At 52.7% G+C, this 22,166-nt stretch overlaps 1 protein-coding gene across 1 annotated transcript in view; it reads right to left on the bottom strand.

Moving 5' to 3' along the window:
- PCNX2 (pecanex 2) overlaps positions 1–21,786 on the bottom strand; it is a 176,629-nt gene extending 154,843 nt beyond the window's left edge. Inside the window, exons 1-5 of the mRNA XM_081296999.1 lie at positions 21,485–21,786; positions 9,444–9,649; positions 8,722–8,881; positions 7,937–7,973; positions 2,823–4,088 (exon numbers count right to left, since the gene is read on the bottom strand). Of these exons, the coding sequence (XP_081153125.1) occupies positions 2,823–4,088; positions 7,937–7,973; positions 8,722–8,881; positions 9,444–9,649; positions 21,485–21,637 (1,822 nt within the window). The 5' untranslated portion in view covers positions 21,638–21,786. The remainder of the gene's footprint in view (positions 1–2,822; positions 4,089–7,936; positions 7,974–8,721; positions 8,882–9,443; positions 9,650–21,484) is intronic.
- Between the last annotated feature and the right edge of the window lie 380 nt (positions 21,787–22,166).

Below are 22,166 nucleotides of genomic sequence, written 5' to 3'. Positions count from 1 at the left end.
GTATCCTGGAAGCCCAGCATGTGGTGGTGGTCAGCTGCAGGTAGCTTGGACCTGATCAACAACTGCAATGTCCCTAAGGTCCCCCTTTGCAACCTAAGAGCAACCAGAGAGCGTGGAACACAGGGTCCCAACCAGCCACAGAGGCCGTGCCACCTCTGCTCATCTGCCTCCAGATTCTTGGGATCAAGGGTCCCCATCAGGCCTGTAGGAAGCCTCCCTTTCCCACTCCAAGAGGATCCGCTCTGCCTGGGGGCACGTTTCTACCGACACCGAAAGGTGGCGTCTGGCTCCCTGCCATAGCAGCTCTGCACACGGCCTGTGCTTGCCCCTGATGTGCAATAAAGGAAATCAGACAATAAATAAATGAATGGATGTGGTTTCAAAGGCTTTGGTGGAGGGTGGTTTTCCTTAGCCTTGGATTTAAGGGCATTCCTGATGCCTGAGGACGATCCCAGAGCACTTCAAGGGGGAGACAGGCTGGAAGGAGAGCACTGCAGAGAGTTGGGCAGCCATGAACCTTTATCCAACCATTCAAGGTCTAGCCTGTCCTTCCACCAACAGGACAACTCTAGCCAACATCTAGACTGCTGGGGTCATCAAACACGGTCAGGTTCCTTACTGCTTTGGGGACAGAAGACCTGAGAAGTCAGTCCTGATGTCAGACAGCTCAGGTACAGAGGAAGCAGCCTGGGTCTCCACCTTTGGCACTGATGGCCTCCAGGAACGACAGGTTATCTTCCTTCAACCAAAGCCGATCCCTTCCTGAGGGAGGCAAGCAGCACCCCCAGCCCCTTCTCCCCATGGCCCCTCCCACTCTCCCCCACCCCTCCCAGAACCCACCCCCCTTGCACACCACCTAGGCTTCCAGTCGGGAACTGTTCTGATTGAACATGACTTCCCGGAAGACCTAAGAAGAGCAGAACCCAAGCAAACCCGAAACCAACCTTCACTGGCCCAGCCTGAGGGACAAGAAGAACAAGAGACTGACATGGTGGAGGAGCAAGGACTTGGATGCTCAGTGAACCCCACTCAGAAGCACCCTGCTTTGCTGAGGGGACTCGACTCAGGCAGATTGGCAAGTCGTTGGAGCTTACCCATCTGCTACTGCAGGACCAAACATTGACCCTGGGCTCCCTAGGTCCCTCTCCTGGGACACCACAAGTCCCATGATGGCTACAGTCCAGCATGGTGACCGGTAGTCACATGCAGCTATTTCAACATGGTTCCTCGTCTGTGCAGTCCCCAATCCACATGTCCCTTAGCCATGCGTGGCAGAGGGCTGCTTCATAGGCTGTAGATGTGGGATCTGCCCGTCACTGCAGAAAGCCCACTGGACAGCACTGATCTAGAGGGACTGGCTCTTTATACAGAACAGAGGTAAACACCCCCGACCTCATCTCACAAAGGGTCACCCCTGCTTTTACGCACTGACTATGCTCGTTCAGGAAATATTTGGCTGAATGGGAGGAAGTTGCTCAGAGCTGCCAGTAGGTAGTGGGCAGAGGCCCGAGGACACAAAAGGCCGGAGGCAAAGAAAAAGTGCTGCAGCCACAGCAAAGGAAACGAGTCACCTGGGTAAGCACAGCTCGTAGACAGCAGCCTGCCACGCAGGCACCAGCCAGACGCGGGGTCTGCAGGACGACATGCTCCAAGCACACAGAACAGAGGAGGCTTAACGCTAAAAGGCTCCATAAAATTTGAGCACATTATGTTATTGATAGGGAAACTGAGGCTCTTTCTGAGCAGGGAGGCTGCCTGGGACCCTGCCAGGATCCCGCTCTCCCTAGATGGACCAGAGTGACTTGGGACAGTGGGTGGAAGCCGGAGCCACACCAGCAGATGAGGACAGCCAATGACCACAGACAGGACGGACCCCACACAGGGCTCCGCAGGGAATACCATCTCCTAGCTCATCTTCACACTGGGACGCTGCGACACTGAAGAGGAAGTCAGTCCCACTGACAATCACAATGACACCACCCAGTAAGGTCCTTCCTTTCCTCCCAGGCCTGCCCTGAGGTAGTGACTCTGGGCACACACGCAGCCTGCAGGGAACCAGGGAAGAGCTGCAGGAGCTCTGGTGACACCAGGATGGCAGGTTGCCGTCACCAGGGACTCTGCACTTGGAGGTGGAATCCAGCAAGAAACATGGACTTGAGTAAGGGAAGCTGGCCTCAAGGCCCACTTTCCCGTGATCTCTTCCATGATGGGAAGGACACCTATTCTACTTCTTGTCACCACAGTAAAACATCACTGCTTATTCCCCTGGAAATAAATATTCTTGCCTTCTAGGAAAGCCCCAAATTCACCATAATGGCTTATGTCTCCTGGTCAAGTAACACCGGCAGGTGGAGCGTCCCTAACCTGAAAACCCCAAATCCAAAATGTTCCAAGATCCAAAATTTCTTGAGCTACCTAATAGCACAGGAGGAAAAATCTATACCTGGCCTCCTGTGACAGGTCACAACCAATGGCCGTCAGACTCTGGACCTGAGGCCTATGTGGACCTGCACCATGTCTCAACAGAAACACAATGTCATGTTTAGTCTCGGGTCTTTGCCCCGAGACATCTCACGTATATGAGTAAATATTCCAAAATCTGAAAAAATCCCAAACTGCCAACCAGGCACTTCCAGCCCGCGCCCGGGAACGTGCGGGGTTGGCCCACACGACCACTACTGATGGAAAAGCCAAGGACCCACAGCTGCCCTACGGCTGCCCCATGACTGTCCCACTACATGCCAGGTCAGGTCACAGGGTGGAGGGCACGGTGGGGCATTGCCTCCCGTGCCGCTACTGGGAGAGGGCAGGGCGGGCCGCACCTGCAGGAAGCCGGCCATCTCCACTCTGCTCTGCCGGGCCCTTCCGCTGGCCGGGGGTGGCCACCTTGGCAGTACTGATGGACTCTATGAGGGAGACGAACTCCAGGAAGCTGGACTCATTGGGCATCTGCCCTTCCTTGGCCTCCAGGTCAGATTTGGAGGTCGGCATGGTTTTCTCCTTGTCACCAGCCACGTCTGCGGAGTGTCTGCTCAGGAAGACGTCCGTCCCACTGTCCACACTGAACACACGGGCATGTCTCTTACAAGAGGACGGGTCCAGCCTGGCCTGGCCTTCGCCGCCCCCCTCCAAAGGGGAGGCTGCATCAGGCAAGAGTGTGGGGGCCGTTTCCCAGGTGGGCCTCTGGGCAGGACTGCAGTCCCTGGTGGCACTGGCCCCCTCCCCGGATCCATAGTCAGAACACTGATGTGAAGACGACTCCATCTGCCATCCCTCGGGGCTCCCTTCAGTCCTGTGGCCCTGAGGACCTAGGATGCCTCCTTCCCAGTCCTCAGAGAGCTCCAGGGTAATGGTGGGAACTCTGACCTGCTCGGTGCTCAGCGGGCTGTCCGCTCCTGGGGCAGCTGGCTCTGTGTCAGACCTGAGACGGGTCCTGTGGGTGCCCGTTGGCTGCAGGTGCAGGGAGCTATCCAAGTCCGTCATGGAGTTCGGAGTGCTGCTCATCGTGATAACGATTCTAATGGGTTCGTGCAGACTCAGGGGGTCCCCAGGCTGGGAAGTGTCGATGAGCGTGACAGCGACCTCACTGTCAGAGCGGGGCAGGTCCACCTGACAGGAAGTGTCCCCTGGCTCCTCTGCAGGCTTGGCTGTGACCGTGTGGCACTGAGGACAGCTGCTGCTCAGGCTGCCCTGGGGGGACGTGCTCTGCAGGGGCTCCCTTGTGCAGCCCGGTGGACGATGCGCGGGTTCTGGAATCAGGACTGAGTTCTCACTGCCCCAGGGCTGGAAGGAGACATCTGTTTCTAGAAGGTCATACTGGGATAGGGACAGGTGCGGCAGCTTCCTCAGGGCTCCGCTGTCCACCAGGCCACCCTCGGATCTGTGGCGGGCTGGGCGCTGCGCCTGGCCTCCTCCCGCCTGGCCTCGACCGGGGAGGAGGGCTTCTGCAGTGACTGGCTTCATTGGCGGTGCTGACCCGGGGGTGGGCTCGGGCAGGTGCCCTTCAGAAACAGGGGAGCCGTCCATCTTGACGCCTGGTGCAGGGCACGATGCTGGTGCCCTGGGCTGGGCTTCTGAGAAGAGGACACCTGGAACAAACAACACAGGGTATGGGAGTGGGTGACATCCCAGGGTGAGAGCACCCAGGGACAGGACAAGACCAAGGACAGCACAGCAATGATGTGACAGGGGCTTATTTCTAGCAACGTCACTTCCAAAAAGTAACCACTCCTGAAATGTCTGTCGTGGTGCTCAGACCTCTGCCTCTGCTGGGCTGGGCCCTGGTGGGCAGAGCCATGCAACTCACCCAACATATCTGGCTGGGCACCTTGAGTGAGTTGTTTAGTCCACTTAAGACATGAGGAATTCCCGCACTGCCCACATCTCAGACTAGATGACCCTGTGCTGCAGGAACCCGTCCTGTGCAACCTCCCTGGCCTCCACCCACTTGCTCTCAGTGGCACTCTACCCCAGGTGGGCCAGCGATGACCATGACATCATCACATGTCCCTGGGAAGCAAAACCTCCCGTTAGAACCACTGCCTAGACCTCCTGGTCTGTAGACATAAACGCCCACGTCACTGAGACAGAGGCCTCAGGAGGACGTTGACAGAAGCTACACGTTCCTTTCAACAGATGCAGAACAAGCACTTGACCAAATCCAACACCTTTCACAATAACAGCACAACCTGGGATCCTCAGGGAACATCCTAGGCCTGATAACGGCCTTTAGAAAACACTCAAAGCCAACATCACACTGAAAGGAGAGATGTTTCTAGAAAGTCGTACTGGGACAGGGACAGGTACGGCAGCTTCCTCAGGGCTCCGCTGTCCACCCATGAAGTAGGAACAAGACCATGAGGTCATGCTCGCCACTTCTAATCAACACGTTCCTAGGAACTCTAGCCAGAGCCAGACCAGAAAGGGAAGAGGAAAAGTGTCTCCACAGATACCATCATCTTATAGACAGAAGTCCTACGAAATCCACCAAAAAACTATTAGAACTAATAAAGAAATTCAGGAAGTGTGAGTATATAAAAATCAATGTATAGGGCTGGGCATGGGGGTGAACAACTGTAATCCCAGCAACTTAGGAGGCTGAGACAGGAAGACCACAGTGACCCCAAGTTCAAGGCCAGCCTCAGCAACTTAGTAGAACCATGCATTAAGATAAAATATAAAAAGGACTGGGGATGTAGCTCAGTGGTTGAGCATTTACCTAGCATGTGTGAGGACCTGGGTTCCATCCCTTTGTGCCAAAAAAAAAAAAATCTATGTAAAAAAATCAATTATATTTCCACACTAGAAATGAACAATCTGAAATGAAACTAAGAACACAATTCCAGTCATAGCATCTAGAATAAAAAGTGCTTGGGAATAGATCAGACAGAAGAAGTGCAAGGATCATGCACTAAAGACTATAGAGCATCATTAAAAGAAAGATCCAAATACATGAGAGAGACTGTGTGATTGCAGAAGGGAAGGAACATGCTAGGGTGGGAATACGCCCTGCATTTCTTCGCCTACAGATTCAACACAGTCCTTTAAAAAATCCCAGTCTGTCGTTATGCAGAAATTAACAAATCACATGGAAATGTGAGGAATCCAGAAAAGCTAAAATGGTCTGGAAAAAAAAAAGAGAAGCCTCCATTTCTCAATTTCATAGCCCATTACACAGCTAAAGTAATCCAAATACTGTGGCGCTGGCCTAAGGACAGAGACATAGATGGAGCATTAACCCTTACCTGCACCCTCAACACATGAAGTCCTGAGGCATCCGCGGGATGACCTGGCGTGTCAGTGAGGAAAGAGCATTGTCAATAGTATTGGGACGATGTGTACCAAAGAATGGAGCCAGCCCCTCCCTCCCTCATAGAAAGAACTCAGAAGGACCACAGAACTAATGCAGAAGCCTAAGCTACCAGGTCCTCAGAAGGAAACCCAGGAACACGTCTTTATGGCCTCAGAATCAGTCATAGTGACCAAGACACAGCACCCACCAGCAATGGAAGAAGCAAGAAATAATCTGGACTTAATGAAAAATAAAGATCTGGGCTTCAAAGGATCCACTAAGAAAGGGACAAGACAACTCCAAGAATGGGAGAAAATATTTGCAGACCATACATCATGTCTGAAAAGGGACTGGTACCCCAAACACATAGAGGACTCTCACAGCTCAGCAGCTGAGATAAGCCAATTAAAAAGTGGGCAGAGGACTTGAATGTATATTTCTCTAGAGATCATTATGATGATGAGAATATTATCATTAGTTGGTGGACAAATGCCAATAAAAGTCATAATGAGACACCACTCCACAGCCACTGAGATGGCTAAAAAGAAATAATTACAAGTGTCGTCAAGGACAAGCATACACCATCGCCTCAGACACCGAGCACGGAGATGGAAAGGGTATGCCTGTTTTCTACCAGTCTGGCAGCTCCCCTCATGGCTAGACAGAGTTACAAAAGACCCAGGTAGACAACCAAGAGAAATGAAGACAGATGTCCACACAAATGCTGTCCATGAATGTTCATGGCAGCATTATTCAAATAGCCAAAGAGTGGGAGTGACCCAAATGTTGATCAACTGATAAAACAGATACATAAAACTTTGCAAATCCACTTCAAGGAATATTATTCCACAGTAAAAAGGAATGGATACATGCCACAGCATGGATGACCCATGAGAATATTAGGCCAGTTGAAAGAAGCCAGTCACAAACGACCACATGCTCTGTGATTCTGTTTCTTGACCTGTCCAAAACAGACAACTCTACCAAGATGGACAACAGGCTGATGGCTGCTTTGACTAGAGGAGAGGGGGCTAGTGGTGATGGCTCAGTGGTTGGGGTTTCCTTCTAAGGTAATGAAGCTATTCTAAGATTTATTGTGGCAGTGAACAGGCAACTCTGGATGCACTAAAAGCCACTGAACTGCACACATTAAATGGTAAACTTTGTGGTGTATGAGTTATACCACAATAAGATTCTAAGACAGAAAGCCACTGAGCCTTTTACCAACAACCAGAGCTGTGTACTAGCATGGTGTCTGACAAGACCACATCAAGGGAGACTCAACACAGTGCTTTAGTGCAGGGCTTCTGGGAAAACCCTGACCTGGTGCTCCCAAGTGGGTCAGAAGCCACTGCTATACTTCCCGTGCTGGCCTCAGGGTGGAATGACATGGAAACCTCTCTGTAATTCCCAGTGTGGGCGGAGAGGGAGGGTCTCCATGGAAAAAGTGGGGGCACGCGGCCGGAGCCGTCATTCAGGAGGGCAAGGGGACAAGGCAACAGCCACAGCACCCCGACCCGAAGACTATGTGGCCTGACATGAACAGAGGGGTGTGTGAAAGTGGACGTGAAGGGACCCTGTTACGAACCATGTGCCTCTGAGTTGGTGCAAACCCGACCACAGCACATGCATCTCAGCAGCAGCCATGCAGACCAAAGTCTCCCTTCTCTATGAAGGAGTGGAGATGAAGGATGGAAAAGAAATGTCATTTTAAATTCTAGTAAAAAAGTAAAACAAATCTCTAGGTTAAAATTAAGTTCTCCAAAACAAAATGTGCAGCTTCAAAGAAACGCAGCCAGGCATCAGGCTACTGAGTCTCTCCCACCACTTCTAGTGTGAGTGCCACACTGAGAACCCTGAAGCCAAGGATGTCTTCCACGACATCTCCACTGCTACAGCCACACGAAAACAAGGCCCAGCAGGCAGGAACAACAGTGAAAAGCGTCAATCAAATGTCGCAATTGAGCATAGACATGAATCTAAGTTCTGATGGGAAATCACGGAAGTTCAGACTGCAGTCGAAAGCACCGCGCCACTCTGGTGAGCCTCCCTGCCAGGGAGCACACTGGCTTCTGTTTCATGTGGTTTTTTTCACTGTGCGGATGACAGTGCCGAGATGAGCTGCTGAGGGTGACAGTACTCTACCTTGGAGGCCATCCATGGTTTCCTGCGCTGGCAACTCCTAAGCAAATGGAAAACAAAAATCAATATGCAACTCAGCTCCTCGTACATTTCCAGGCAGACAGTGGCCGTGTCAGCAGCCACTGTGTTTCTGAACAGCTCAGAGGGAAGAGACACCTCAGTGTCCACGCTCCTTAAGCTTCCATAAAACAGGGAGGATAGGTGGATACACAGTGTCCCTAAGGGCTGGCATCCTACCAAGACAACTGTACAGTAACAAAGGGGGTCTGCTAATTAAAAAGTAACAGGAGAAGGAATAATATTATTGTTCCTTCTTAAGGAATTCATTACTCATTATATACTAATTCCTACTTAATACTAATGAATACTAATTCATTATTAAGTATAGCACACCTCATACTTAGTTCCAGATCCCAATGAAGTTACTCTAAAAAACGTGACTTATTTACTTTCCAAGATACTAGTGTGACAGTGGAAAGTAATAGTAGGTGCAGTTCATTCCAAGTGAAGGCATCACAAAAAACGACCTAACTGGAGAAGGGAGCAGAAAACAAAGGCCTACTCTGGAGGGTGCCCTGCAAGGGCCAGACAGTGGAGGAGGACGGTTGTGGGCTTTGAACCGAGGGCTGGGAGTTTGACAGACCATGGCACAGTCAGGCCACTTCCGCAGCCAGAAGTGCAGGCAGAGGGCCAGCAATACTCAGGGTGACACTACCATTCCGCACACTCACATTCTAGGGGTTCCACTCGGAACTACGGGAAGAGACAGAAACCGAGGGGACACTAACCGACTGCCCGGAGTGATGCGAGGAGACACTGGCGGACTGCCCCGAGGAGTGACGTGAGTGCAGGCTCTGCCCTCGGGAGCTGCAGCGCAGTGGGGGCGTGGCCAGGCTTCCCAGGACCCCTTCCTTTTTGCTGCTGCCGCTGCCTGTCTGCTGGTCTCTGCTGACCGAAGGAGAAAAGCACAAGAGCAGCCAGGTGACCACGCAGGTCGGCGGCCCTATCAGGACTGCTCAAGCTGCCTCTTCCCGGGGCCCTTTCCTCGATTTCCTGGTACACAGTGTACTGTTTAAGGGAGGGTTGTGCACATGGCTTTAAAGTGATAAGACACGCTTTGGGACAGTGTTTGACACCAGAACGGTGACGGCGATGAGTGCTGGGGGCCCTAGGTACCTCCATCCTAGGCACGGTCACCTGGGCACTCTGGCAGCACACCAACGCTGCTCCTTAAAACACAGTCATGCGCGAGCGTCTGTGCCGCAGGACGGCGCCCTGGAGCAAGAGACCCCTGCAGCAGTGACCCCAGTGGATGCTGCAGGGCCAGGCACTAGGGCAGCCACGCCCCCTACGGGAGGTCCTGCCATGCTTGGGGGCACTGTTGATATGCACAGTGCACACCGCGTCCCGCTGCTGTGCTGGACTCTGTGCACGACAGTGGGTGAGAACCCTCTTCCTATAGTGGCAACCTTCCAGGGCCCGCTGTCGCGCTCTGCTCGCGAGAAGTTACCGTGGGTCCTTGGGAGTGGCGGTGCGCTGGCCGCAGGCCTCTCGGTCTCTGGCTGGCTCCTCTCTCTGCTGGACTGGTCGCAGCCGGACCACTTCTCCCTTGTCGAACATGAGGTGCAGGCGGTAGCTGACCAGCTTGATGGTGGTGAAGACCACGGCCACGGAGCTGCAGTAGAGGACCGCGGTGACCGTGTTTGGAGGACAAGCCTGATGGAGAAAGCAGGAGAACCTCAGAGGCTCCTTTGGAAGCCTTTTGGGGCTGGTTATCAAGCACAAGTCACAAGCTTTCACATTTTAATAGCTTTGTAACTCCTCCTGCTTAAAACACCGCGGAAACAGCAGCTGTCCATTTACTTGTCTCCCCGTTTCTCGGCTTCTGCAGCAGCAGGGCTAGTGAGCAGGACAGGATGGGCAGGTGGGAGCTCAGGGGACCCAGTGCAGTCTAGAAGCCATTACCCGCCTTCTATCAGTCCTTCCATGGTCTGAGCTGTCCCCTGGGCATCTAAAGACCCCAGAAAGATAACACTGCCTCACAAGACGCAAGGCCTTATGCAGAACAGGAGAGGGCAGGGAGCAGGGCCAGGCCCCTGCCCTCCCTGACCTCTCACCCAGTTGACCTCAGCAAGCAAAGGACGTCTGCAGGGTTGGGATGCACACAGGAGCCACAGGAAGTTACTGCAGCCGGGAGCAACAGGGACACTTCCACTGTGAACAGGAGCAAGAGCCCAAGGGACACCACAGGCAGCCTGGATGGACAGGGAGAGGACACCCTGAGAGGACACTATGGGCAGCCTTGATGAACAGGGGACAGGGCACTCTAAGAAGACACCACGGGCAGTCTGGATGAGCAGTGGGACCCTCTCACCCTCCCCAGGGGTCTCTAGAATCCAGAGGCCAGCCCTGAGAGCTGCTGTCTGGAGCACACTGCTCCTATAGACAGCACAGCCAGCCCACAGGGCTCCCAGGTCCCTGTGCACCTGGTGCACGTGCCATCTGGGAGTCCCTCATCTAGGAAAGACCATCCCTGAAACAGAAAAACCAACAGCACAATGTGGCCAAGAAATAGCCAAACGGGCTCATGCGGGAGGTGAGGGTCTCCTACGCCATAGTCGCATCTGCTTCACAGGAGAAGTCCAGAGACACGTGTCAATCAGTGAGCAAGTGAGGGATGATCACATAGCATGAGACTGACAGGCAGGTGACAGGCCAAGCCACATGCCGCCTAGAGGCTGCCAGGCTCCAGGCTCACACAGCAACCTGTGGAGACTAAGATATCCAGCAGAGCAGAGGCATGGGGGCGCTAGCAGCCCAGCACCTCCTCGTAAGGGAGGTGTTTCACAGACCTAGGCTGGAGAGCTAGTTAGAGGGACTGGTGAAGAGGGAGCCTGCAGCTGCCCGTGACAACAAGGTAGAGCTCCTTCACATACCGTCCTCATCCAGCTGTGCCCCAGTGACCACACAGCCTGTCCCGCAGCAAGGGCAGCAGACAGGGCGCTGGCTGAGGAGTCCTCTGCCCTCTGCTCAGCCTCTCCTACCTCCTGCACTGGCTTCTGGCCATGGACTGTGGTCTGCGGCCTCCACCCCTCCTCTCCTCCACCAGGTGAGCTCAGAGCCCCGTCCTCCAGAGGTTTTCTTTGGCCTGGGCATGAGCACCCAGTGGAGCAAGGACCACACCCAGGATGGACCCACAAGGAGAATGCCTTGAGCCTCTGAGCCCATGGAGCTGCAGCTAGCCTCATTACTGTGGGCTGCATTTCCCAGTGAAGGGGAAGGAAGGCCAGGGAAGCAGGGGGACAGAAGGACTGGCCTTCGGGTGGGCTGGCCTGCCTAGTGGGGAGAGGCGTAGCTCTGGGTCACTGTGCTAAGTGTGGCCTAGAGCAGCCGGGAAACGTGAACCAGCAGGAGAACCAGGAGGTGGAGTCCGCTAACTCAGCGCTGGGTCTAGTGTGCAGCCAAGTAATAAGAGGCCCTGGTCCCACCCTGGGTGAAGGATGGGCCTGCTGGCCCTGGTCCCATCTGCAGCCTGGCACAGTGAAGACAGACCCACTGAAAGGACCTTGGAGGGGCCAGGTTTCATATCATGGTGCCATGAGGGTCAACTGACTCTACCAAGCTCCGGATGCCAGCACAAGCTCTCAACTATTGATCAATCATCCAACCAGTGACCAATCAGGATCCTGGCTCTGGCCACAGAAAGGACCTAGAGGCAAAGTCAGCCAGGAAGCTATGACCACAACTATTGCTGCCCTAATGTGGTTTCCAAGGGCCATGGACCACCCATGATCAGGCTCCCTGGAGAAACGATTATTATTCCAGAGCTGGGGCTGGGACAGCCTAGGGCATCCTGCAGGGACAGAAAGACCAGGGCACGTTCAATGACCACGGTCCCACTCGCCAAATTCTGGATAATTTGAACATCAGGAGAGATGAGAGGAATGAGAGATACCCACGGGATAGAAAGTCATTCTTTGAGGCCACTTGTAACCAACTGAACCAAGCCAAGAGACGGGAAGGGATAGCCCTGTAGAGAACGGTACAGCTGGCAAAGGGAGGAAGAAAACTGGACGCGGGCCCCCATTCTCACCACCAACGTAGGGCTGCCTTAGGTGAGCACTGCTGGCTTCTGGGGCAGCTACCGAGGGAGAGGTCCAGGCTCCTCTACACAGATCGCCCACCACACATAGAGTGCAGGCCAGCAGCCTTGCCATGGACTGGCTGACACCACCCTCCCCAGGGGCCACATTCAACAGGACCAGGCACAAGGTCAGGGGGATGGGGGACTAACATCATGTCCCTCGGAGGTGGGATATGAGGACACGGCACTTCCATAGCATAACCACACCAAAAAATGCACCATCAGGGGCTGGGCTGGGGCTCAGCAGTAGAGTACTCGTCTAGCACATGTGAGGCACCGGGTTCCATCCTCAGCACCACATACAAATAAATAAACCAAAGGTATGTGTCCACCTACAACTAAAGAAATAGTTTTTAAAAAATGGACCATCAGCCTCCAATCTCAGGGGAACAATCAGAAAAGTCCACGTCAACCTTTGTGCAAAACAACTTTCAATACCACACAGAGAGAAAGCCTTGGAGAACAAGGGCCATTCAAGCAGCCAGAAACCACGCGTGACCCTTGACTGAATTCCAGATCCAAAAGAACAAGACAGAACTCCCAGCTACAGAGGCATCGCCAGCCAGGACTGCAGGGGCTCAGGCTGGACAACAGCTGTGCGTCACTTCTTCTGAGTGTGATGCTCATGTGGGGGCGCCTTTCCCTAAGTACTGCCAGAGTTCTTAGCAGGGCTTGCTCTATGCCCAGAGTGACCTGGAGTCTATGCTTATTCTAAAATGATGCAGCAAAATTAAAATTGTACATAGGGAGATTAGGCAGACAAGGTGGGTGTAACCACTGATGAGTCTAAGCCACACTGCAGGACACTGGTGCTAATCTTGTGGCTCTCCTGCAGGTTAGGAAACTTTTGAAATAAACACTGGGATAAAAAAGTAACTCCCATCATACCTCAGACCTGATTTTTTTTTTTAAATGTATTTCACTGTGCTGAAAATTAAACCTGAACTCTCATGTCAGACCAGGCCTGTGAGTCCCAGCCCCACCAACCTCTCCAATTGTGTCCCAGGGCCTCACTGTCGCCTGCCACCTCTGAGCACTTCCCCGAGCTCACCCTTCCTCACCTTCGAGGCTTCAGCTGGGGGTCACCTGCCCAGGTGAGCCCTCCCTGACCTCCCTAAGGGGGCCCTCCCTGGCTCCCACCGGAGCACTCGTCACAGCATCAAGCCACTCCCGCCTTCCTCCTGAGGTCTCCTCCCCCAGCCGGAGCTGACCTGTCATTGGGACCGCTAGGAACAAACAGGGTGAATGAAAGAAAGGAAAGGGTCATCCGATCTTAAGTCACAGAAGGACCCAGCCTCTTTCATGGGGGTAGAAGTGACATGCCACACCCCAGTGAAAAAGGACATCAGAAAGAGCAGCTCCAGTTCCAACTTCACAGGAGAAAGCCAAGGGGTGTCTGGCACTCAATGACATCTTACATAGCGGCCTCACTAGGGCCAAGAGTGACCTGTGAAGGTGGTCGGCAGGGACCAGGGGACTGAGCTTCTAGTGCGAGGTGCCAGAAGTCACAAGCCAAGGGAACGTTAAACTAAGGCCACCCTGCGACATCACAGCCATTTTAAAAATCTTCTAAAGTACTGGAAATAAATTTTTAATGCAGGGTGAGTCTGGAAGAGAGGCCAACGCCATCTTCCTCGCCCTGCTTGTCTGACTGAGTCTCCAAACTGTAGCCAGATATCTTCCAGAGCATAAGCTGGCCCGTGTCCTGCCATGCTCAGCACCCCCAGGCCCCCATGGCCGCAGTCCTGGTCACCTTCTCCTCCGCAGCCTTGCCACCTCTGCTGGGTCCACCTCAAGGAAAGCAGCCGGACACTCTCCCATCCCAGCTCAAGCCTTCTCCCTGCTCGAGACGCTGCTCCTCGGCCAGCCTGGCCGGGCTGGTGCCTCACATAGTCAGATGAGCAGCTAGGACTCCTGGGAACCCTTCCCCAAGTGCCACGGCCATGATTGGGTCCCTAACTTCACCATCGAGCACCTGAACTCCCTCCAGGTAGCACCTGTCATGTGCCACTCATGTCTGCCCACCTTGTGAGGGAGAGAGCAGCCACTCTGCTCTCCTGCTGTTCCCAACGACAAGCAGAAGGCCCAAACATGGCTAGCTGTTGCCATGGACACAGTGCCATCCACCAGATGGTCCAGCACTTCCCAAGGCACAGGTGGGCCTTGCCCTTCTCTCTTAAGGTGAATTGAAGTGTGCCCTGTGACTTGCCCTGATTTCAAAGTCTCAGGGCAAAGCGCATCTGGCTCTTCCAGGTGGAGCCTCAAGAGTTGGTACAGGAGGCCACTCTCTCTGCCTCCACCACAGTGTCTGGCAACAACCTGCCAGGGTCAGGGGTGAGCATGATGATGGACAGCCACGCCAAAGTGCAGCTTCAATCAGTCCACGTCCCTGAAGGCCCACGATGAGTGGAAGCCCCTGCTAGCCAGGTCCACTCACTGAGCACACTGGGCATGAAGTGTGAATAGAAGTCTGACAAAGTCCAGGCGATTGTGAGCTGGGTTGTTCTGTCAGCACACACCACCTCATCTCAACTAATGCATGGGTTCAAATCTGAATTCAAATTCAAGTACCAAACGTTAGCAGTAGGTCAAAGTCATCTGAAATCCGAAGCAGCCTTCAGCGGTCAGAGGAAGCTTTGTGTGCACAGTGGCTCAGGTGGACGTGAGGGGCTGTCCACAGCAGGACTTTGCCAGGACTGCAGGCCAGGGACAGCCACATGCCCCCAACAAAAACTGCAACAGAAGAGCTGACGGGTCATAGCCCCCAGGTCTCAGGTCCCAAGGCCATTTCTGGGACAGACCACAGGCAAAAATTTCCAAGCAGATAGGAGTTGCATGACCCTAAACCCCTCAGTCAGAAAAGGAGGTGACAGAGCTGGAGTTAAGAAGGTTTGGAAGGTTTGGGGACAGGACAAAGTCCTGGTGTGAAGCCAGTCCCGTGTCCTCTGGCCACAGTCAGGACAGGAGGGCTCCGTGGGCCAGAGTCCCCACCCCAGTGGTGGCGGTAGACTGTGGTCTGATTCCTTCACAGAAGAGGTGGCAGGTGGGACGCTGGCTGGCTAGCTGCCCTGACCTGATGGGCACTGTGTTGAGCTGTACCTGCCCTTTGAACTGTGGCGGGAAAGAACAGGAGCATCCATAGGCTGGTGTGTGCCAGAGTTGGCTTAGGTTGGTTGTAGATACTGTCCTAGAGGGCACTGGACCAGAGGGCACTGCCCTGAAGGAGCCTGGGAGTGGCAAGGAGTGCACGACCCCGGGGAGGAGACAGCGGCCCTCTGCAGGGAATGGTGGGTAGAGGAGCGTGGGCAAAGAGCAAGGTCCCCAAGGACCTGGGAAGGGAGCAGGGCCCCCGAGGACCTGGGAAGAAGAGTGAGGTCGGTGAGGATCTGGGATGGGGAGTGACATCTGTGAGGACCTGGGAAAGGGGGTGGGGTTCCCCCGGGGCCTGGGAAGAGAGCAGAGTCCCAATGACCTGGAAAGAGAGCAGGGTCCCTGAGGACCTGGGAAGAGAAGTGAGGTTCCCAAGGATCTGTGAAAGGGATTGAGGTCCCCAAGGACGTGGGAAAGCACCTGGCCAGTCAGCTGGGAACATGTCCTAAGAGCCCCAGAACAGCTTATCAGTGCTGCTCCCCAAGGCAAGGACATGAGAAGCATCAGCCCCCGTGCGAGGGACAGGGAAGGCTGGGAAGAGGACGGGCCACCCCTCTGCCCTTCCTGCCTGGTGAATCCAGAGCATCTGGAGCTTTGGTGGTTTGTGGAGCCAGACACTGAGATCAAGTCCAGTCTGCATGTCATTGACAGCAGGAATGAGGTGTGGCACCCAAAGCCACAGTGCTTGTCCATGCTTGCACTTGGGTAGAGAAGACTCCACAGAGCACACGGAAAGGGACAGTGGGGACAAAGGTGCTCATGGTTGAACTTGAAGCCCCCACCTGCAAACGTCCACCCACCTGCACACACAACATCATTGGAAAAACACTCAAGAGGCCGTGTGCAGAGGTGACCTCGTAAGGCTGGTAGGGGGACAAGCGCATCAGGGACACTCACCTCCTGCCTTTGTGCACCTGCTTTTGTGCACACTGTCAGCTGCTTTTGTGCACACTGTCAGTGTTCTGTGTCTTGTGCACATCAGGTCCATGCACAGCAATACAGGCCCGAGCTGTGAAGTGGCCTGTGAGAGGTAGGACAGGCCAGCCAGTAAGAATTGCAGCTGCTTGGTAAGGGTGTGGCCGGCTGTGCATCCATCAACACATTAAGTACCTTTCTGTGCCAGTTTTATCAGCTGCAAAATGGCACAGGGACAGGGCCTCCCCAGGGTGCAGTGAGGATACGACAACTTAGTTCATACAAAGCTCTTACAAGAGCACCTGCATGACTTTAAGTGGCACGTTAGCATCACCTGTCCCAGCATGAGAGTGACAGAACACCACTGCAGTACTAAGGGGAAGATCTAGCCAAAAATAAAGAAAGAAAAATCTGAGCAGCATGAAGAGCCACCCTGTGGTTTTCTTCCCCAGGAAGCAGGAAGGGATCTAGAGCAGATAAAGCAAGACTGAGGTTGGCTGATGTTTGTAGCTAATCTTTGCAAGATAAGGTCAGAAAATGACAGTCACCCGCAAGATCCTGCTCTCATGCAAAAGAGGAACATGAGTGCGCCGTGTCTCCAGGTGACACAGACAACAGTGTGCGGGAGCACTGGACGCTGCACTTGGAAACACAGTTTATCTGAGGAAGGCACCACCCAACCAGGACCGGTGGCTGAGGAGGATCTCAGGAGGCCCCAGGAGGGGAGGCAGGCTACAGGCGCAGATCCAGACACTAGAAAACTAGTCATGTATTTGCACAGCTAGAACAGAGAGGAAATTGTCCCTGTCAGGGAGGGCGCTCCGATGGAAGGAAACCTGGCCAAGGAAACGCAGGACCTAAGGAGAGAGCATGAGCTCCCACAGGGGTGTGGCTGCAGACCATCGTGGGAAAGGCACTCGTGAGATGTGGAAATAACCTCCAGTCTGAGCCCAGGGCTTGCTCTACGGCCAGGGCTGTGCTGGGACATTACAGAAAATCCCACTTAGCAAGAATCACAGCAATTAGAAATGAAGGGGTTCTTACCAAAGAAACTTTGTAAGGCAAAATTTAAAAAGCAGAACTGGGAAAAGATCCCATCTGGCTGAATGAAAGGCCCCAGCATGAGGAGAGCAGGCTGCCCATTTGCAAGGAGAAGGGCCGCCCTCCTCCCAACAGGCGCCAGGCCAGGCATCATGTGCACTAGGGCCTTGTGGGGTGGTGAAGGCTGCGCAGGCCCCTCTATCACTACTCAGCAAGCCCTGAACACAAGGCCCTGCGATCCTCACAACCCCACTCCGAGGGGTTCTGCTGTTTCCCAGAACTCAACACGCTCTAGTGTGAACCATGTCAGGCAGTGTGGTGTCGTGGAAAGTCAAGCCCTGGCCACAACAGTACCTCAGCTATCGTCCCACGTCCTACCACTTCTTCTCTGGAGGACTGTGGGGGGATAGCCTGCTCTCTCTGGACCTCAGATGCTAGATCCACCAGATACAGCCTACTATCCCTGCTTCACAGATGGGAGGACAAGGCCTGGAGGAGTGGGGTAACGGGCACAGACCACACAACTGGAAGACTGGGAACATGTCCTTGGACACAAAAGGAGCCCCTTAGAGCTCACATGAGGTCAGCACCAGGCTCACGGCTGACCTGGGCAAACTCTACCAGAATCTCTGTCAGTGTCAATGCCGGAGAATAGACCAAATATGTGCAAAAACCAAAGTCTAAATATCTTTGGACACAGGTGATTTTTCAGTTTGTCCAAAACAAAATTAGCTTGATAATAAATCAAATTAAAACTCTTTGCAAATTACCCAAATTGGCCTAATGTTTTTATTTGTGCATTTTTAAGCATTTCTAGTAAATATTTATAAATGCTAATAAATAACTACTTTCCATGTTACCAAACAAATCTAAGGAAATTCTATAGTTTAGAAGTGTTTGTCTCAATAATTAGTAATTAACAAAATGTTTATTTAAATATTCAAAGTCTCTATTTAACTAAAAGGTGGATTTTTCCAACAGTGGAACTGTCTAGAGTAAGATAATTAAACCAGTAAGATAATTAAAAGGCAGGGTTGTATCTCAGTGGTAGAGCACTTGCCTAGCACACATGAGGCACTGAGTTTGATCCTTAACACACATAAAAATAGTCAGGCATGGTGGCACACACCTATAATCCCAGCAGCTTGGGAGGCTGAGGTAGAGGATTGTGAGTTCAAAGCCAGCCTCAGTAATGGCACGGTGCTAAGCAATTCAGTGAGATTCTGTCTCTAAATAAAATACAAAATAGGGCTGGGGATGTGGCTTAGTAGTCAATTCAATGCCTCTGAGTTCAATTCCTGGTATCCAAACAAATAAATAAAATAAAGTTTAAAAAAAATATTTAAACCAAAATTGTGCAAACAGCAGAAAGGTTCAAGACACATTAAATAACATGAATAAGTCCCTATTGGGTGAGCAATCAGGTATCATACTGGACCAAAGTCTTGTAAGTGGAACACTTACAAGAAGTGCAGAGGAACATGTTTAAGCCTCAAGACCAGAGAACAGAACCTGTGGTGTGTGCAGTGGCCTTTCTTTCCTAAGGGCACTTTCCGAGACCTGAAGGCCAGAGTAAGAAATGGACAGCCAGTCACTATTGGAATAAGACAGGCCATGGATTAAAAAGAAGCACAGCAACAAATGCTCCCCCACACAATTCTTCTACAATAGATAAAGACACACTGATATAAAGATATAAAATTTTTGGTATCACTGTTTTGATCAAAATGATCCAACATAAGAATAAAATCATTTAAAGCATCAGTTTTTTTTTTACTTTATAAAATCCTCAGATTTTTTTCCAAAAATTATTTTAAAATATCACTAAAGAGGAACTTACCTAAAAAGAATTTCCTATTTACAAAAATAGGATACAGATAGGAAAGGTAGCAGAATACAACAATTACTAATAGGGCATTATGTAAAATTGTGGATGTGTAACCGACGTGATTCTGCAATCTGCATTTGGGGTAAAATTGGGGGTTCATAACCCACTTCAATCTAATGTATGAAATATGATATATCAAGAGCTTTGTAATGTTGTGAACAACCAATAAAAAAAATAAAAAAATAGGATACAAATCAAGGTACTAAATAAAGCACAATTAGAAATTAAGGATTCCACTCATACACACACACCAAATGTTCAGTGAAGGTTTGCAGGAAGGAGCTCGTGCACGCAGCAGAACATGCCTAGGTGCATACCTTCTATGTTAATGTGGCTGCTGCTGAGGAGGGAACTGCAGGGAAGATACCTAGCTTTCCCTATCAGCAAAGTCTCTGTTTCTTCTGGGGGAAGAGAGAGACTAGAAAGAGATGGGCCAGTTCATTACACATCTGCATTAATCAAACAAAGCCCTCTGGGAGGCACCTGGAAGACCAAAATGAATAACCAGGATCCATACCCATGTCCCCAGAAAGCTCATGACCTGAGTGGAGGTAACACACATGTTCCAATGAAATGGCACACAGCAGAATCCAGACAGCACCTCCTACCATGGGAAGCGCGGTGCTCTAACAGAATGAGAAGAGAAGCCGAGTCCAGCCCCATGGAACAGGCAAGCCAAGGCAGAAGCTCGTGGCCACTCCACTGAGCTTTGAAGGACAAAGAGTTGAGAAGTGAGGAAGGAAAACAAAGACCCTCTTATGGTGAGCACACACTCTGCCAAGCACAGAGAAGGCGTTTCTCCCACTCATGGACTCAGTCCTCACATGCAACCGGGGAGGGGTAGGCTCCCACCCCTGCTATGCCAACGGGAAGCTGGTGAGGGGGATACTGCTCCTGCAAACAGTTAATAGGCCACAGCAGCAGGATTTGAATGCAGCCCTGGGTCCCTATGACTCAGCCAAGTTCCTCTTCTAGGCAAAGAGCAAACACCAGGCCACAGGCTAAGGGAAAGTGATGTACCAATCATGGAAGGACACCTGCATTTACTGCAGGGTCTCCACGAAGATTCTGTAGTAAGTTCTTTTATATATATTTTATTTAATTATCCTGTGAAGTGATCATATCATGTCCATTTTAACAATGAGGAAATTCAGGTTCCGAGAGGTCCAGCACCAGGCTAAACTTCCCCAAAGAGGCAGAACAGAACTGTAAGCCCAGGACTGAGTCCAGTCCCAGGTCAAGCCAACATAGGGCTTTACCTGTGGTATCTCGTTGAATCCCCCCAACAACCCCTTAGACCCAGTACTGTCGTATTTCTTATTTATTTTTGAAAAAAAATTTTAGTTGTAGATGGACACAGTACCTTTATTTTATTTATTTTTATGTGATGCTGAGGATGGAACCCAGTGCCCCACACATGCTAGGCAAGTGCTGTACCACTGAGCCCCCGCCCCAACCCTGTATTTCTTATTTTACAGATGGGAAATGAGAAACCAGACAAGGTTAAGTACCTTCCCCCAAGGTCAAAGACGTAGAGGTGGACCCAAAATTTAAGCCATCAGACTCCTTTCAGAGCCAGAGTTCTGACCCTTCTGCACAAACTGCAAGAAAAGAGCAAAGAAAAGGGCAGAGAGCCACTGACCACCTCAAACATCAGACTCAGAATCTGTCAGCCACGCAAACTCACTGGAGATTTTTGCTACGGAGAAGATGAGGAAATAATGTTGTAGAATTAAAATCTTTTAGCAGAAGTCAGAACTATTCTTGGCACAGAGCTTAATGACACACAGCTTTTCACCTAAGGTTCTCCATTGTTTCGGTTAGGCATATTTAATCCACCTCAAAAGGTCATCTGTGTAGTTATTCAGAAGCACTCGCCTACCACAACCTTGAGAAGGCACCAGCCCCAACAAGGGGCCGCAATGCCTGTTTACTTCAAGTAGGTTAGATAGACTAAGCCATGGCACCTTTCCACAGGCTGCCCTGCCCAGTGGGGTGGACACGGCAAGGGAGTAACTGAATCTACCTTCTCAAAGCAAAATACGAAGCGGGGCGCCACGGACCTAGGCTTGCGTTTGAGTTCGCCTTCTGATTACCTTCGGCAGTACTCCACAGGGAGCACCGTGCTAAGCTAACCAGCTGAGCCCTGTGTTGTGCACCTACCACACCGGCTCAGCTCAGCGCTTGGCGGCAGGCAGAGTCTGACTCATCCCGCACCTGGCATCCATTCTTAATGAGTCAGGAGCCCCCGAAGTCCTTTCCGCCCTTCCCTTCCCGTGACCCCTGGGCCCCATCTCTCTGCCCCTGACCCCAGACACCCGCCGCTCCAGCCCCTGGGGAGCCGCTGCAACCCACTCACTTTCCATCCAGGCCCCTTCCTCCCCTGCGCCCGTCCTGGGCGTGCAGGACTCACCAGGTGCAAGGCCAGGGGCAGCAGCAGCAGGAACAGCCACAGGTAGAGGTGGCAGCTGTTGGTGAACCGGCTCTGCTCCGGGTCGTGGTACCAGCCCCCGGTGAGCGCGGCCCACACGCCCTGCCGGAGCAGCTGCAGCGCCTGGGACACCATGCCTGCGCCGGCGCTGGCCCTCCGCGGCGCCGGGATCGCTGGCCGTCTGGGCGCTTGGTCTACCGCGCGCGCGCCCGGGCCGCGCCGCCGCCGCCCTCCCCGGCCTCGCCGCCCGGGCAGATCCTCAGCCGGGACCCGCGGACCTCGGCGCCCGGACCCGCCGCTGCCGGCGCAATGGGAGGCGCCATGTCCGAGGGAGGAGAGATTCTCCCATGGTGCTCCGCGGCAGCGGCCCGAGGATGCTTGGAGGCGCCTCCCCCGCCGCCCATCCCTGCGCAGTCCCTTGGCCCGTGGCCTCTCTTCTCAGCCTCTGCTAATCCCCTCCCCTTATTCCTGACTCTCCTAAGCAAGGCCCCAAAATCAAGAGTGTCCTCAGGCCACGCGACAGACCAGAACACTTTCTGTGCCTTGGCCATGACCTTCTTTGCTGGCTGCACTAGAAGATTTACCCAACCTCAAAGTCTGGCCACACAACAGTTAATGTAATCTCTCCTGAGCACAGACTGCCCGAAAGGAGGGACTGCCTGCC

Source organism: Spermophilus citellus, assembly GCF_964194105.1.
Source record: "Spermophilus citellus genome assembly, chromosome: 6".
In the NCBI taxonomy this organism is placed as follows: Eukaryota; Metazoa; Chordata; class Mammalia; order Rodentia; family Sciuridae; genus Spermophilus; species Spermophilus citellus.
The sequence above is the reverse complement of the archived record's forward strand: the minus strand, read 5'-3'. Positions and strand labels throughout refer to the sequence as shown.